The 15,206-nt window shown below is 38.6% G+C and overlaps 1 protein-coding gene across 3 annotated transcripts in view; it reads right to left on the bottom strand.

Annotated features, from left to right (window-relative positions):
* LOC137646969 (apolipoprotein D-like) overlaps positions 1 to 15,206 on the bottom strand; it is a 227,335-nt gene that overhangs the window by 15,902 nt on the left and 196,227 nt on the right. Inside the window, exons 1-3 of one of the 3 annotated variants that reach the window (XM_068380042.1) lie at positions 14,592 to 14,746; positions 1,755 to 1,872; positions 676 to 886 (exon numbers count right to left, since the gene is read on the bottom strand). In XM_068380042.1, the coding sequence (XP_068236143.1) occupies positions 676 to 886; positions 1,755 to 1,862 (319 nt within the window). In that variant the 5' untranslated portion in view covers positions 1,863 to 1,872; positions 14,592 to 14,746. Of the gene's footprint in view, positions 1 to 675; positions 887 to 1,754; positions 1,873 to 7,442; positions 7,592 to 14,591; positions 14,747 to 15,206 lie in introns of those variants that run through there. The other 2 variants (XM_068380050.1, XM_068380057.1) reach the window with 2 other exon arrangements.

The raw sequence follows: 15,206 nt of genomic DNA, 5'->3' as shown, positions 1-15,206 counted from the left end.
CGCGTCGGTCGGTTGATTTGCCCGTGCTCCCCACCTGTCTTTCGTTAGCTACAAAATTAACAAATTCAACTGTCACTTTAGACATTCCCTTTTTTAATTGGCTTGAACTTAGTGTTTATTTAGCTATAAAAATACAAATATATCTTAAAATTGATTAGATTTACTATACAAGTTGAACTATAAAATTATTTATACAGTACACTATTAATGAAAATATAGTTACTTAAAGGGTTCTAAGCTTAACTTTATAAATACGATCAAATCCAATTGATAATGACAACAAAAGGTATAACTTTACTGTGAAAAAAATAAGAAACTTATTTACGGTAAAATTATTTCTGTTAAATGTAGCAAATTTAATTTTGAAATAATAGTATTCTATATACAGGAGCTTAAAGACATTTCCGTTAAAGGTAACCAATTCTCCTATTTACTGTTACTATGGTTTATGGAAATAACCTTCACTTTAAAGCTTTCATTTAAAAAAAGATTTAAAGAATCAAAAATAGAAACCAAAATTATAGAGCGTATGCCATAATGAAAATACATTGGAAATGAACATTATTTCCAATTACTGTACATTAAATTGCAATATGATTGTACAATACTGTACTATGATTTTAATGAAGTATTTGCCTCCATAAATGTTTACAATCAAATACTGTATCGACTTACCTCCAGGGACAAAATCTGTAATCATATGAGCAGGGTTCTGTGGATCAATAGTAAGGGTAGCCGTTGTAGTGGCCGGTGATCCAGAACTGTCGAGGCCTTCTGATGCAACATGCATGGTATCTCCGACCATCGTGTAAGAACTGGCTAAGCAAGACTTTATAGTCTGAAATATGCTTGGCTGCGACTGTATTTCATACCAGTTACCGAGGTACTGAAAAAAAGTAATGAGATATGGTGGTTATCTCAATTTTAGAGGGAGCCTGGTTAAATTGTCAATTCTGGCTTTAAAAAGTATTTGAAAAAATTAATGACTCAAGAAAAACTCTTAAGGATAGTCGCTCCGGGGGGTAGAACCCTGTGATACCCGACTGTAATTCTCTTATATCTCTCACAGAAATATTATTCAGTAAGAAGCTGCTTGAAAGAACTTCCATCAGGACGACATGGCTATCTCACCCAAAAATAAATTTTTCGATTGTCAAAATCCATTAAATAAATTAATGTCTCAAGAACAACTCTGTATCATGTCCCTATCATATTAAACAAAAACATTTGGGTAGTTTGTAGCGCTATGGCCGAGCGTCCTAATTTGCTTATTATCGCTCCGACTGTTATCTTGTATAGAATAAAAACGTTTGGAAATGGTCTACGGATCTTAAATATGTTGTGTAAAGGGGGGGTCCGGGGGGGCGCAGCCCCCCTGGGTAAGGACACGGCTTTTAGCATAGGTTAGGTGGGTTTTTTAAGTTAGCTTCTCCCGTCGTACTCGTAGGTAAGGAAACTGTTGTGTAAGGGGGTGGGTGGGTTTCGGGGGGCCGAAGCCCCCCTGGGTAAGGATACGGCTTTTAGCATAGGTTGGGTGGGTTTTTTAAGTTAGCTTCTCCCGCCAAAATCGTTTTTAGAACGACGACCACAGTTAAGAATATTCCCGTTTTCTACGGGATCTGGCCGTCACCCTACAAAGGCTCCAAATATTTATTTACTCACTGTAATGTTATCTACATTATACATACCTAAAATTTTTATTCATTACTGTAATTACGGAATTTAGACAAAGCATAATGAAAAACATACTTTACCTTGTCAACAGAAAAGTTTTCCTTCAGTTTTAGTTCGGGACACGACGCTCCATCACTGAGCGCTACGTTTCCAATTGTTACAGCGATAAAGATGTATAAGTAGTCCATAATTCACCAACTGAAAATTTTAAAGTTTTTATTTGAAATGTAGACAACAGCAGTTAAGATTTACTACAAACTATACTACTGTATCTAGTTTATTATTATTATTATTATTATTATTATTAGCTAAGCTACAACCCCTGCTGGAAAAGCAAGATACTATAAGCCCAAAGGCTCCATCAGGAAAAAATAGCCCAATAAGGAATGGAAATAAGGAAATAAACTACATGGGAAGTATTGAATAATGAATATAAGATACCTTTAGGATCAGTAACAATGTTAAAATAGATTATCATATATAAAGGATCAAAGACTTATGTCATCCTGTTCAACATAAAAACATTAGCTACAAGTTTATACTTCTAAAGATCCACCGATTTAATTACCTGCCTAGGAAGATCATTCTACAACATGGTCGCATCCTAAATTTCCAAAAATTGTTAAGTTGTATCATTACCGTGTGAATCTAAATTGGGCCTATTTGGGCGCCCATAACCAATGACAAAGTAGTAGTAATGATGAATTAGCCTCTTCACTGTTTGTTAGAGTAGTTGCAAGAGTGCTGTATGATGCCTTGCAGAATACATGTGTGAAACCTTAACTGATGACTTTGTGTACGTCACCTAGAGGCTAATAAAGTAGTTGATTTCCTGTCCTCTAAGTTTCGTGTTTGTCTTCAGTTCCTGGCTCCCCTAAAATGTAATATGGTGGCAGCGAGCGAGTGATTTACACGCCAAACGAACTATCAATGCGTGAATAAGATCCCAGCCATCTTTCTCAACGACTTAGAGGCCCTGCCATCACGCCTAGCCACTGTGGCAGACCATCATTCACCCCAGATCTTGGACCACGCGAGTTTTATGGATGCTGCTATCTTAAAAAACCTGAACACTTTGCTTCAGTGACCTTTCTATACTTGGGTTTACCTGTGAACTGTGACATCCTTAGTCCCTGAAGATGGGGGATGATGACCCAGGCGCGGTAGGGGGCAACCCAACATATGTATTCACAAATGACTTGATGGGCATAAAGCCACCCAGTTTTGATTGGCAAGGTTCCAACTTGCCACATTCGTTCAAAACTTTCAGAAGATATTGCGAACTGATCCTTACCACTCCCACCTACACTTGCAAACAGGGGCCAGAGATAGTAAACTACATACTCCTCTGGATGGGGCCTCAAGCGGTAGAGATTTTTGACAACTGGACTCGCCTCACGGATGAGCAACGTTCCAGTCCGACCAATGTGTGGGAAGCGTTTGTTAACTACTTCGAGCCCAAGTCAAACTTCAGGCTCGCCCGTTTCCAGCTGCCGAACTCATACAGCGGCAGGAGGAGCTGATTGACAGCTATATCAACCGTCTCAAGGTGCAGGCTCAACGATGCAATTTTTAAGGAAACAACCTTGAAAATAACCTCATCGACCAGGTTATCAGAGGTACAGCACATGTCGCAGTAAGAAAAAAGTTCTAGGACCAAGATCCGAAACAACTCATGCTTGACAAAGCAATCGATCTTGCGAGAACTTTTGAGGCAACGCAGGCCCAGCTACAACAATTGGGGCATGTCAACAAATCCATCGACTCCCTTCAGAAGGCGAAGTCGAGACACAAGAGCCGTCCGAAAGCAAAAAACTGTTTCTTCTGTGGCGGAAAACCACATGACCGCAAGGACTGTCCCGCCGTAGACGATATGTGTAAACTGTGTTCGAAAACGGGTCACTGGGCAAAGGCTTGTCAAAACACTAAGCGAGCCCGTTCTAAGTCTAGTGTACGCTCCAAATCTCAGAACAGCCGATCGCAGTCAATAATCACAGCCAAAGCCGCAACAGCGATTCGACCGCCAAGTTAGCGCCGTGTATACGTACAACTTGAGCAGTGACTTTGAAAGCATGTCTTTCAACGCAGTGAACAATGATGCCAACAGATCGGAAGCTTACGTATCGCTAAAAATCGAGCCGTACCCTGATCGCACGACAAACTTGCGCGGGAAGGTTGACACCGGTGCGCAGAGTAACATCCTTCCACTCAGGACATTCCGTAACATATTCCCTCGCTATGTCAACTCGGATGGCATCCTGACATCTACAACTCTGTCCAAGACGACGCTCACTGCCTACAACGGAACCGTCATCCGCCAGCACGGTACCCTCGTACTGCCGTGCAAATTTGCCGAAAATAAATGGGCGAACTGTGAGTTATATGTGGCCGAGACCGATGGTCCTGTTATTTTTGGTCTACCCATGTGCACGAAACTCGGTCTAGTCATGCTTAACTGTGCCATTACTCAATCCGACAGCAGTGTGCGTTATACCTCATTGGAAGACATGAAAAGTCACTTCCCTGACTGGTTTGAGGGTATCTGTAAATTCAGTTCTGAGCAGAAACTAACTCTGAAGGATGACGCAAACCCAGTAAGGCACCCGCCGAGACGAGCGCCCATTCAACTACGCGAGCAGATCAAAAGCGAACTCGATCGTATGGTGGGTCTTGAAGTAATCCGTCCCGTAGCGGAACCCACCAATTGGGTGTCCAGTATTACATACAGTATGTGACAAAACCCGATGGATCTCTCAGAATATGCTTGGATCCAAAAGACCTCAACAGTGCTCTAAAGAGAGGTCAACACCACACGCCGACTGTGGAAGAACTAACACATGTTTTTGCTGGTGCAACAGTTTTCAGAAAGCTCGATGCAAAGCATGGCTACTGGTGCATCCCACTCGACCATGACAGCCAGCTGCTGACCACATTCAACAGCCCATTTGGGAGGTACTGCTTCCGAAGGCTCCCCTTTGGACTCAACGTAAGTCAGGATCTGTTTCAGCGAGCGATGGACGAGATCTTGCAAGGGCTATCCGGCGTTGTGTCGATTGCAGATGATATTATTGTATACGCATCCACACCAGCAGAACATTCCGAGAGACTATCCACACTTTTCAATCGAGCTAGAGAGAGGACTTATGTTCAACCCCGCGAAATGCGCGATATCCGTGTCAGAGGTACAATTCTTTGGCAACATCTACAGGTATTCCAAAAGTGGTGTCCGACCTGACCCAGTCAAGGTCCAAGCCATCGCTCAGCTCAAAGCGCCAACTTCCATCAGTGAACTACAATCGTTCCTCGGAATGGCGAACCATCTGGCACCGTTCGTACCCAACCTGAGTGACCACACCGCCCCGCTGCGCAAGTTACTTCAGAAGGACATTGATTTCCAGTGGCATCCTGAACACGACGAAGCCTTCATGTCCGTAAAACAGCTTATCTGCCAAGCAGGATCTCTCACTTACTTTGACCCGTCAAAGCCGTCTGTAATCCAAGTAGACGCGAGTCAAGAAGCCCTTGGTGCGGCACTACTTCAAGATGGCCGACCTATCACTTTTGCATCGAAAAGTCTTACAGACACTGAAATGCGCTACGCCAACATTGAACGTCAACTATTGGCATGCGTCTTCGATGCTGAACGTTTCCATACATACATTTACGGCAAACCATTTGTCATCAAGTCTGATCACAAACCACTCGAAATGATCAGTAAGAAGAACTTAACTGCCGCTCCAGCACGGCTGTAACGGATGTTCCTGCGTCTTCAGCGCAACGATTACAATATAAAGTACAAACCCGGGAGGGAGATGACTTTGCCCGACAGCTTATTGCGACCCCCGAAACACGGCGCCGACAAGCCGATAGACTTGAATATCAAAGTGTGCTATGTACAGTTCAGCAACAACAAGCTAGCGGAACTCAGAGGCGCAACAGCTAGTGACGATGAACTCGTACTACTGCTGAAGTATATCATCAGCGGATTTCCCGAGAAGCAGAGAGACTTGCCTGCCGAGATCCGTAAATATTGGCCATATCGCGGCGAACTCGGTATCGAAAACGGTCTTACGATCAAGGGTGAACAGCTCATGGTCCCGGAAAGTCTGCGTACACAGTACAGTACCTCGAAACTATTCATGAAGGTCACCAAGGCATCACGCGATGTCAGGCTCATGCGCGGATGTGTTTATTCTGGCCAGGTATTAACCGCAATATTGAACAACTCGTCAATCAGTGCCAACAATGCCAGACATTCCAAGCCTCACAACCCAAGGAGCCCATGGAAGCCATCACTCCAAACCTCCCGAACCAACCGTGGCACACCCTTGGCATGGACTTGTTTACCATAAATGACTGGAACTATGTGATTATCGCCGACTACTACTCCAAGTTTCCCGTCATTCACCAACTAAGTGTTGACTCAACAAGCAGAATAGTCGCTCAGCTGACTAGCAGCACATTCTCGTTATTCGGTATACCCAGTAAGTTCATCAACGATAATGGCTCGCAGTTTATCAGACCACCCTTCCAAGATTTGCTCAAATCGTACAACGTTACGCATATAAACAGCTCCCCGTTACATCCGAAATCCCATGGATTTATCGAGCGTGCCATCCGTAGCGTGAAGGCACTTATCCGTAAATCTGCAGAGGACACAGATAGAGCAATGTTAACCTACCGTACGACACCCCTCGGTCCTCAGCTCCCGTCACCCGCGGAAATTCCGACGGAAGCTACAAACAACCCTGCCTGCATGCAACCGCACACCTAGCGATAACAAGTTTGACGAATATCAAGCAAGTAGGCAGGAAGCGAGCCAAGAACGATACAATGAACACAGCAAGGAGTTGCCTGAACTCCTACCGAACCAACCTATCTTCTACCGGGACGCTGCTCGCAAAACATGGTCTCCCATTACCGTCATTGGATATGGCCCAGAGCCAAGATCTTACACCATCACTTGCGACAACGCTGGTGTGACGGTCTGAACGATCCCCCGGTCTCAGAATTCTCCTTGATAATCTGCGCATGCGCGAACATTACCGTTTGCCGGTGCATACGAGGTTGATGTTTTATTTTCCTGTAATATTAGCGTGCGCAGCTCAACATTACCGCTTGCCAGTACATACGAGCTTGATGTTTTATTTTCATGCGAGCGAAGCGAGCTAATGGTGGAAAAGAACCATTATACAATGTCAAGGAGAATTCTGAGACCGGGGGATCGTTCAGACCGTCACACCGGCAGAGCTCTACGTCGAAATCATGTGCTCTTGCGTCCGCGTCATGTCACATTCTCCGATTCCCTGAGTAGCCCTGCTTGGCTCGGAAACACCACTGAGGATAACGCATGGCCAACGGAACCGCAAACTCTTCCCGAGACAACAGCAGCTCAGACCATCCCCGCTGGAAATGGTCGCCACACCGTCTAAGGTTTCGCCAGCTCGAACTCGAGGCCGAACATCAACAACCAACCTGCCAGTCTAACAGACTGATGAAACCTACCCAACGACTTATCACACAAATATAAATGTGTAGGCACTGAGCTATTTATACTGATGGCAGAATAAGCCATCATTGATAGCCTGTCAGCTGGCATGGGCAGTCTACCCCCATCCAGCTAGTAAATACTATGTTTTTTTTATTACTATATAAGAATTGTGAACTGAATGAACTTTTGACCTTAATATGTCTTACCCATAAATCATGATCATTTTCCTCTGTCAAATGAATCTAGAAAGTATTAACTAAGGTACACAAATACTTACTGATAATATTTTGAACTGAAACCCTGTAAACCTCATTCAGTTAATTTGTATTATCCACATAATTCCCCAGAGAATTTTGCATTTGGTTATTATGTCCTTTACATGATACTCTCCCAGAGATTTTGCATTTTATGGTATTGACCAAGTTTTAATACTTTCGTTCCTTTCCAAGGAAGGGGGATGTTGTATGATGTGAAACCTTAACTGATGACTGTGTACGCCACCTAGCGGCTAATAAAGTAGTTGATTTCCTGTCCTCTATAAGTTTCGTGTTTGTCCTCAGTTCCTGGCTCCCCTAAAAATGTTATTATTATTATTATTGTTATTATTATTATTATTATTATTATTATTATTATTATTATTATTATTATTATTATTATTATTAGCTAAGCTACAACCCCTGCTGGAAAAGCAAGATACTATAAGCACAAGGGCTCCATCAGGGAAAAATAGCCCAATGAGGAATGGAAATATGGAAATAAGGAAATAAACTACATGAGTTGTATTGAATAATGAATATAAGATACCTTTAGGATCGGTAACAATGTTAAAATAGATTATCGTATATAAAGGATCAAAGACTTATGTCATCAAGTTTAAACTTCTAAAGATCCACCGATTTAAATTACCTGACTAGGAAGATCATTCTACAACATGGTCACATCCTAAATTTCCAAAAAATGTTAATTTGTATCATTACCATGTGAATCTAAATTGGGTCTATTTGGCCGCCCATAACCAATGAATTAGCCTCTTCTTCACTGTTTGTTAGAGTAGTTGCAAGAGTGTACTTAAGAAAATGTTGCAATTCTCCTTCATTTACTGGTGTCTGCATTCCAATGAACACAATATATTAGTTTGTCATTACATTTTGATATTAGATCTCGAACCATTAAGTGGTTATGATGATGGATGGTTAATTGCGTGTCTCCTACTCCCCATGTCTTATGCAGTTATCCTGATCCTTGCTAATGTTATCCCCTTTGCCTATATGAAGTCGTTTAGTTGTGACTATGTGGTGGTGAAGCTGGAATTTTTCAAAGACCCTAGACTCCTAATTAAGAGTACAACTCTAGGTTCCAATATATAAACAGCTTTCTTGATATCCATCTCATATACTTGTTACTGTATTTTTCTCGATGCAAATGATCATTTTTGTGGATTTTGTCCATTTGAGATTTCTCTTAATCCTGTCCTTGCTAATTTTGTCTAAAATACTACTGCTGTGGTGGGCAATACAAAATCAAAGGAAATAAATAGAGCTAAGGAATACTATACTCCAGTTTGCATGACAAAATGACGAAGTTGATGATAATTTTTATTTTTCCTAAGCACACTATACTCCAGTTTCCATGAAAAAGTGATAAAGTTGAAGATAATTTGTACTTTTCCTAAGTATATAAACCTCAAGCTCAAATTTGTCATTTGTTAAAACCCAGATAAACGAAAAAAGATAGCTTATGCACATTGGAAAAGTTATAGTTTAGTTATACCTTTTTCATTTTCTATGATTTTATGCATGGGGAACAGAGAAAATTAATTCAATGGGTAACTATGGTAAATATACAAATTTATTTTTGTATTTGTTCCTAACTTTTGAATTCACTCCAAGCAAATCCTTCACCGCACACGGCTACATAGGTACATAAAATTGTCAAAATAAGATATATATACCTGCTTTTAATCATTAGTACAAAACCCTGAAAAATCTTCCAAGTATTGGAAATAATTGAAAACTAAAATTTGATTTCTGAACTCCATGTTTGGGAAGTAACCGCCACAAGTAATTCATACATTGCAACTAATAACTGGATATTAATAACTTGGGAATAAATACTACACGATTAAAAGTAAATATATACAGAATTTTACAGTGAGGCCGATTGAAAATTCAAGTTGACAAAATATTCAAAGCGAGTCTTCTACCTTTCGCGAAAAACATCCATCAGCCTTAGCTTATTTATGACTTAATATCTGTAGCAGCATATCAACTAATTTCATTTCTTATTAACATAAACTACAGTAACGCCACACTGTGTTAGTAATAAGTAGGCTTTTAATAATTATTACAACCTACCTAGTTATTTAGTAGTCATACTTTTTTTTTTTATACTTTGGACTGATCAAACTTGGAATGGAATTTATAGGGTAGGCACATGCATACATAAACATAACCGGGAACAAACACATACATAGCCTACATACATACACATACATATGCATGTGTGTGTGTCACTAATTTTCTTCACCCTTTATTTATTCACACGACAATTCATCACCTCACAAGCCATTTCGTCACTAAGGAAATTTATCATACGACGTTAATAACTCGACAGTTATTCATTATTAATTTCACCGTGCGATACTTAACCACCTGTTATAACCATTGGGCAATCATATAAAAACAAAATATTTATTTGTAGGACATTATGAAATGCTGGGATATAATTTCCTTAACCATTTTAAAACATTGAATTAAAGACCTTTGTACAAGATGGAAGACAATAAATTTTTATACCAAAAGCATGAAGAAAACAATGCCGATAAATACTCTGAACGAACAAGATAAACCGACAGCGGAGGTCCTGTAGAGAGTGGGGTTCTCCTGCTGTATGGGATCGGAAAAGCAGCCATCAAAGTAAAGTAAAAAGTACATTGGGAAATTATGTAACCTTGCTTCTATACCTAGAAAATAATCATTTTCCAGATGGGAATGGCATTAGAAGCAAGATGGAAGAATTGTGACTGGAATATAAGTACGACACCCTTGGCAGTTATGTGAAGTCAATATCAAATATTTATAAAATGAAACAATTATGAAAGTACCAAAAGAAACCAAGTCTTTATCGTACCCTACAACGAGTTACAAATAAATTCGAATGCCCTTGTTCGTTCACCAAACTATGTTGATTTTAAAGTTCGGGAGAAATATAAATTAAATTCTTTTGCATGACTGGTATTGGAGACCCAAGACTATTTCCATTATTCGGTGACCAAGAAATAATATTAGGCTTATATCGAGTTTTACTTATAGATTGGACTTTAAAGTAATAATACATATATTTTTTTTAGCTATATACGATTGATTTACATTTTGGGGAGGGTCGTAATCCAGTTACAATATATGCGCTTTTATTTAACAAAAAATAGGAACATCTATAGAAAAATGACTTCTGCTGTTTGAGAAATAGTTCCTGAAGCAGACCTAAAAAAATCTAGTAGAGTGTTTTGCCAGAGACGATCAAACAGTAAGCGAACAATGCGTATTGTGAAATGTTAAATGCTCCCGAATGAACATCATAAAACGACCGTGGAGGTTCTGTAGAGAGTAGGGTTCCCCAAGGTGGGGTTCCCCTACTGTACAGAACCAGATAAGCAGCCCTTAAAGTAAAGTAAATTAAGACTTGGAAAGCGGACCCATGAATGAATTTCAAACTCCTATCCGAACACAGAAATTAAAGGCGGTTTCTTTAATCTCTCCCAGTGTGTGTATAGGTAATTAGTTGTGGATTTAAGTTGAAATTTAATCAGTCAAGAGCTGGCAACATTAATACTATGGTTAACGATGACAGAGTTATGTTGCGATGGGGTACTTAAAACATACGTGATATGCACCAGGATTATTAATCCTAAAATGTATTACGTGATCACCTGCTACCACTAAAGGTATGAAAAAAAAAGAGATTGAAAGTTCAAGGCTGATGATAAAGTGTGGGGGAAATGTTCGGGAAATCACGCCACAGAAAAACGTATAAACTGCACAAGTTGAACAAACCTGATGAATATATAGTGTGTTCAAAATACTACGAAAAAATCAGCAGAAAATACGGAACACGTGTACTAAGGATGTCATGAATTGCGTTTTTGTAAATTATTCAATCTGTTGGTATCAAAACTCAAATTTGAGAATTAATAAATTAGAAATACTTCGTTACAAAAACTGAAGACTTTCTTATTTTCTGTGTGTTTCAATAATGTGGATTTGGAAATAAACATGGTATGCAGTGTGATATTCAAAATTGCTGAATGTATTATTATTAATTGCTAAGCAACAACCCTATGGGAAAAGCAGGATGCTATAAGCCCACAGGCTCCAACAGGGAAAATAGCCCAGTGAGGAAAGGGAAAAATGAAAAATTAAATATTTCAAGAACAGTAACATTAAAATATTTCCTATATAGACAACAAAAACTAACAAAACAAGAGGAATAGAAGTAAGTTAGAATAGTGTGCCCGAGTGTACCCTCAAGCAGGAGAACTCTAACCCAAGACAATGGAAAGACCATGTATACGGTAAATTGAACGTGTAGGACCTGTTGCCAGTAGGGTTCCCCTGCAGTATAGGACCAGGAAAGCAGAAAATCCTTGGTCCTAGGAAAGAATTCTGATATTTTAGCATATGCTATAACTGAACATGAGTGTATGAATGAGCCGTTGTCATTCTAAACAGTACGTGGAAGGTATAAACGACTTGTTTCCGATTGAAAAAATGGGAACCATTTTGAAAATGCAGCTGGGAGAGTTGCCCGGACTACAAATGCCTAGGGAAGTTGGACTGTTGGTATTAAGCATTCAATCAATATTCCAGTGCTGCCATTTCCCTATACAAATAAGAAAAAATGAGGAATATGAAGCGCAAAGTAGATGATGAAGAGAGAAGTATTGAATTAAAACTTCAAGATGGAGACGACTGGGGAAATCTATCCGAGGCCATTTGCGTCAATAGGTGTAGGAGGAGATGGTGGTGATGATATTTAAGATTTTTCTTTACTGTCACGCTCAGGGTGAAGGGGGGGGGGGTAACCCGAGAGGTACACTCGGGAACCACACACCCCCACAAATTGTTGAACCAGCGAGTTGTAATTAAGAAAGGGGGGAGGGGTAGGGAAGGGTTGAATCTGTGAGTTCGCGCACAGGCATGTACTGTATATGTAGCTACATAAAAGAAAAAAAAAAGACGACGGCTTGGATAAACTATTCGAACATAAGAAATTTTTTAGACAGCTTAAAGATATTGTCCTTTATCCATTAAAGTTAATACAAGCAATTGCGCCAACGATAGTTAACCACCAGTTGAAAATTACTTAACTCTTAAAAGAAACACAATAAATTATTAGTCAGTTTGGTCAATCGGATATTATCATTTATCTTGAAGCTTTTCAGTATTCTTTGTGCAAATAAATTTGATATCATTAACTTATTGCTGGTTTTAAAACGTTTTGGTTCTATCATACTAGCGTACACGACCAGTCGGAAACGACGGTAAAATATCTAGATAGTTATGAATAGAGAGAAAAAAAAGTGTGAATGAACCTCTAGAGATTGTCAATGAATATAAGTACTTAGGACAGACGATAAGCGTTTCCCCAGGGCATAAGACCGAAATTAAAGGAGGATTGGAATAGGATGGAGAGCTTTTAGTAAATAAATAAAATGGAATTATGAAAAGTACGATGTCACCCTCTCTAAAGACTAAAGTATTTAATCAGATGGTTCTACCAGTATTAACTTATGAGCCTTAGAACATAAGCTAGTTAGAACATAAGGTCCCATAACCTCTGTACCATGGTCTTCCACTTGTCTTGGGGTAGAGTTCTCTTGTTTGAGGGTGCACTCCGGCACACTATTCTATCTTATTTATCTTCCTCTTTTTGTTAAAGTCTTTATAGTTTATATAGGGGATATTTATTTTAAGTTACCGTTCTTAAAATATTTAATTTTTCCTAGTTTCCCTTCCTAACTGGGCTATTTTCTTCTGTTGGAGACCCTGGGCTTATAGCATCTTGCTTTTCCAACTAGGGTTGTAGCTTAGCAAGTAATAATAATAATAATGAAAGAATAATGATGGGATTAACAGAGAAAAAATAGAGTAACATGGATAAGAGAGAAATTAAAAATATATGATAATCTAACAACATGTGAGAAGAAGAAATTGACATGGGCAGGACATATGAGAATGAGAGGCAATAAATGCACAACAATAACAACAGTATGGATCCCATGATATTGCAAACGAAGCAGGGGAAGGAAGAGAAAACGATGGATTGACGATCTAAGAAAATTTGCGGTTATAGATGCATAAATAGTTGCACCAAGTCCCATCACCAGGTTATATAGACCAATTCATAAATCTACTCCAATCCAAAAGAATTAAAAGGTATTGAGATTCGAACAGTTAAATATGTAGATTAAATTATGGTAAAAAAGTTAATAAATTACTAACTTTTATACTGTCAAATAGAATTATTAGATTCTATAATCTTTAAATGATTATGAGCACTTAATATAACTTTAAGATCAGAGGGAGAATTCACTTCGACTTCAAAAAAAAAAAAAAAAGAAAAAAAAAATCCAATTCTGAAGTGGTAGGCCGCCTTAAAAACGCCACTCAGTTTGTGCACTATGACTGGTAGGCCTCTATCGTCGATTAAAATATGCAGTTTTCAAAATTGTAATAGCCAAACTCGAGGAAAGACTTTAAATGAAAAATCGGAAAACTATCTAGAACAATTAAAATAATTTGACCTAAGAGTCTTTAGATAACAACAACAACAACAATAATAATCGGAAGATTATATCGTCGATTAAAATATATAATTCTTATAGTTATAATAATTAAATAACAACAACACCAACAACAACAATAATAATCGGAAAACGATATCGTAAATTAAAATATGTAATTCTTAGTTATAATAATTAAATAACAACAACACCAACAACAACAATAATAATCGGAAAACGATATCGTCGATTAAAATATATAATTCTTATAGTTATAATAACCAGACTCGAGAAAAACTAAATGAATAATCGGAAAACCATTTAGAATAGAAATAATAATTTGACCTATGAGTCTTTAAATAACAACAACAACTATAATAATAAATTGGAAAACCACCTGGAACAGAAATAACTATTTAACCAATGAGTCCAATAATAATAATAATAATAATAATAATAATAATAATAATAATAATAATAAGATAATATCAACACGTTAAACACTAGTTAACACCAGAACCACAATTGACGTAGTATCAGGGCAAGAGGCATAGTCGATACTGCTAACACTTGTCAATCAGGAAATCATTTTATCGTTATCTAAACACTAACGAAAATGATTTAACACAGGAAGGAACAACTCACAAGATAAGGGGCACCGGTCAAGTATCCTTACTTCTGCTGTCTGTACTGAATGAGTCCGAGTGTCTGACTCCTACCTAGAGCTGTTGCGTGATTTGTGTCGAAGAATATTACCGAAAGGATTCATCTGAATTCACTCCTTTTCGGTCAAGACTGGGAACTTTCTCTCGGTATAACAGCCGCCATGGATTTACTTCGCGGTTTTCCTCCAACGATGTCGAGAGTAATGTCTACCTGTTCTGCAGTTCTTGGTCAAGAACTACACTATTTTAACTTATTTCTCTTACCCTTATTGGGTTAGTTTTTATAGTATATGCAATATTTGTTTTGGTGTTGTTACTGTCTGTCTGTCTGCATAGATTGCCTTACCTTGTTCTTAAAATATTTCATTTTAACTGTTAATTACGCTCTTATTTCCTTATTTCTTTTCCACACTGGGCTATTTTCCCTGTTGCAGCCCCTGGGCATAATTATGGCATCTTGTTTTTCCAACTAGGGTTGTAGCTTAGCAAGTAATAATAATAATAATAATAATAATAATAATAATAATAATAATTATGCTCTTATTTCCTTATTTATTTTCCTCACTGGACTATATTCCCTGTAGGAACTCCTGGA

The sequence above is a fragment of the Palaemon carinicauda genome, chromosome 1 (assembly GCF_036898095.1).
Source record: "Palaemon carinicauda isolate YSFRI2023 chromosome 1, ASM3689809v2, whole genome shotgun sequence".
NCBI lineage: Eukaryota > Metazoa > Arthropoda > Malacostraca > Decapoda > Palaemonidae > Palaemon > Palaemon carinicauda.
This window is presented reverse-complemented; position numbering and strand designations above follow the sequence as displayed.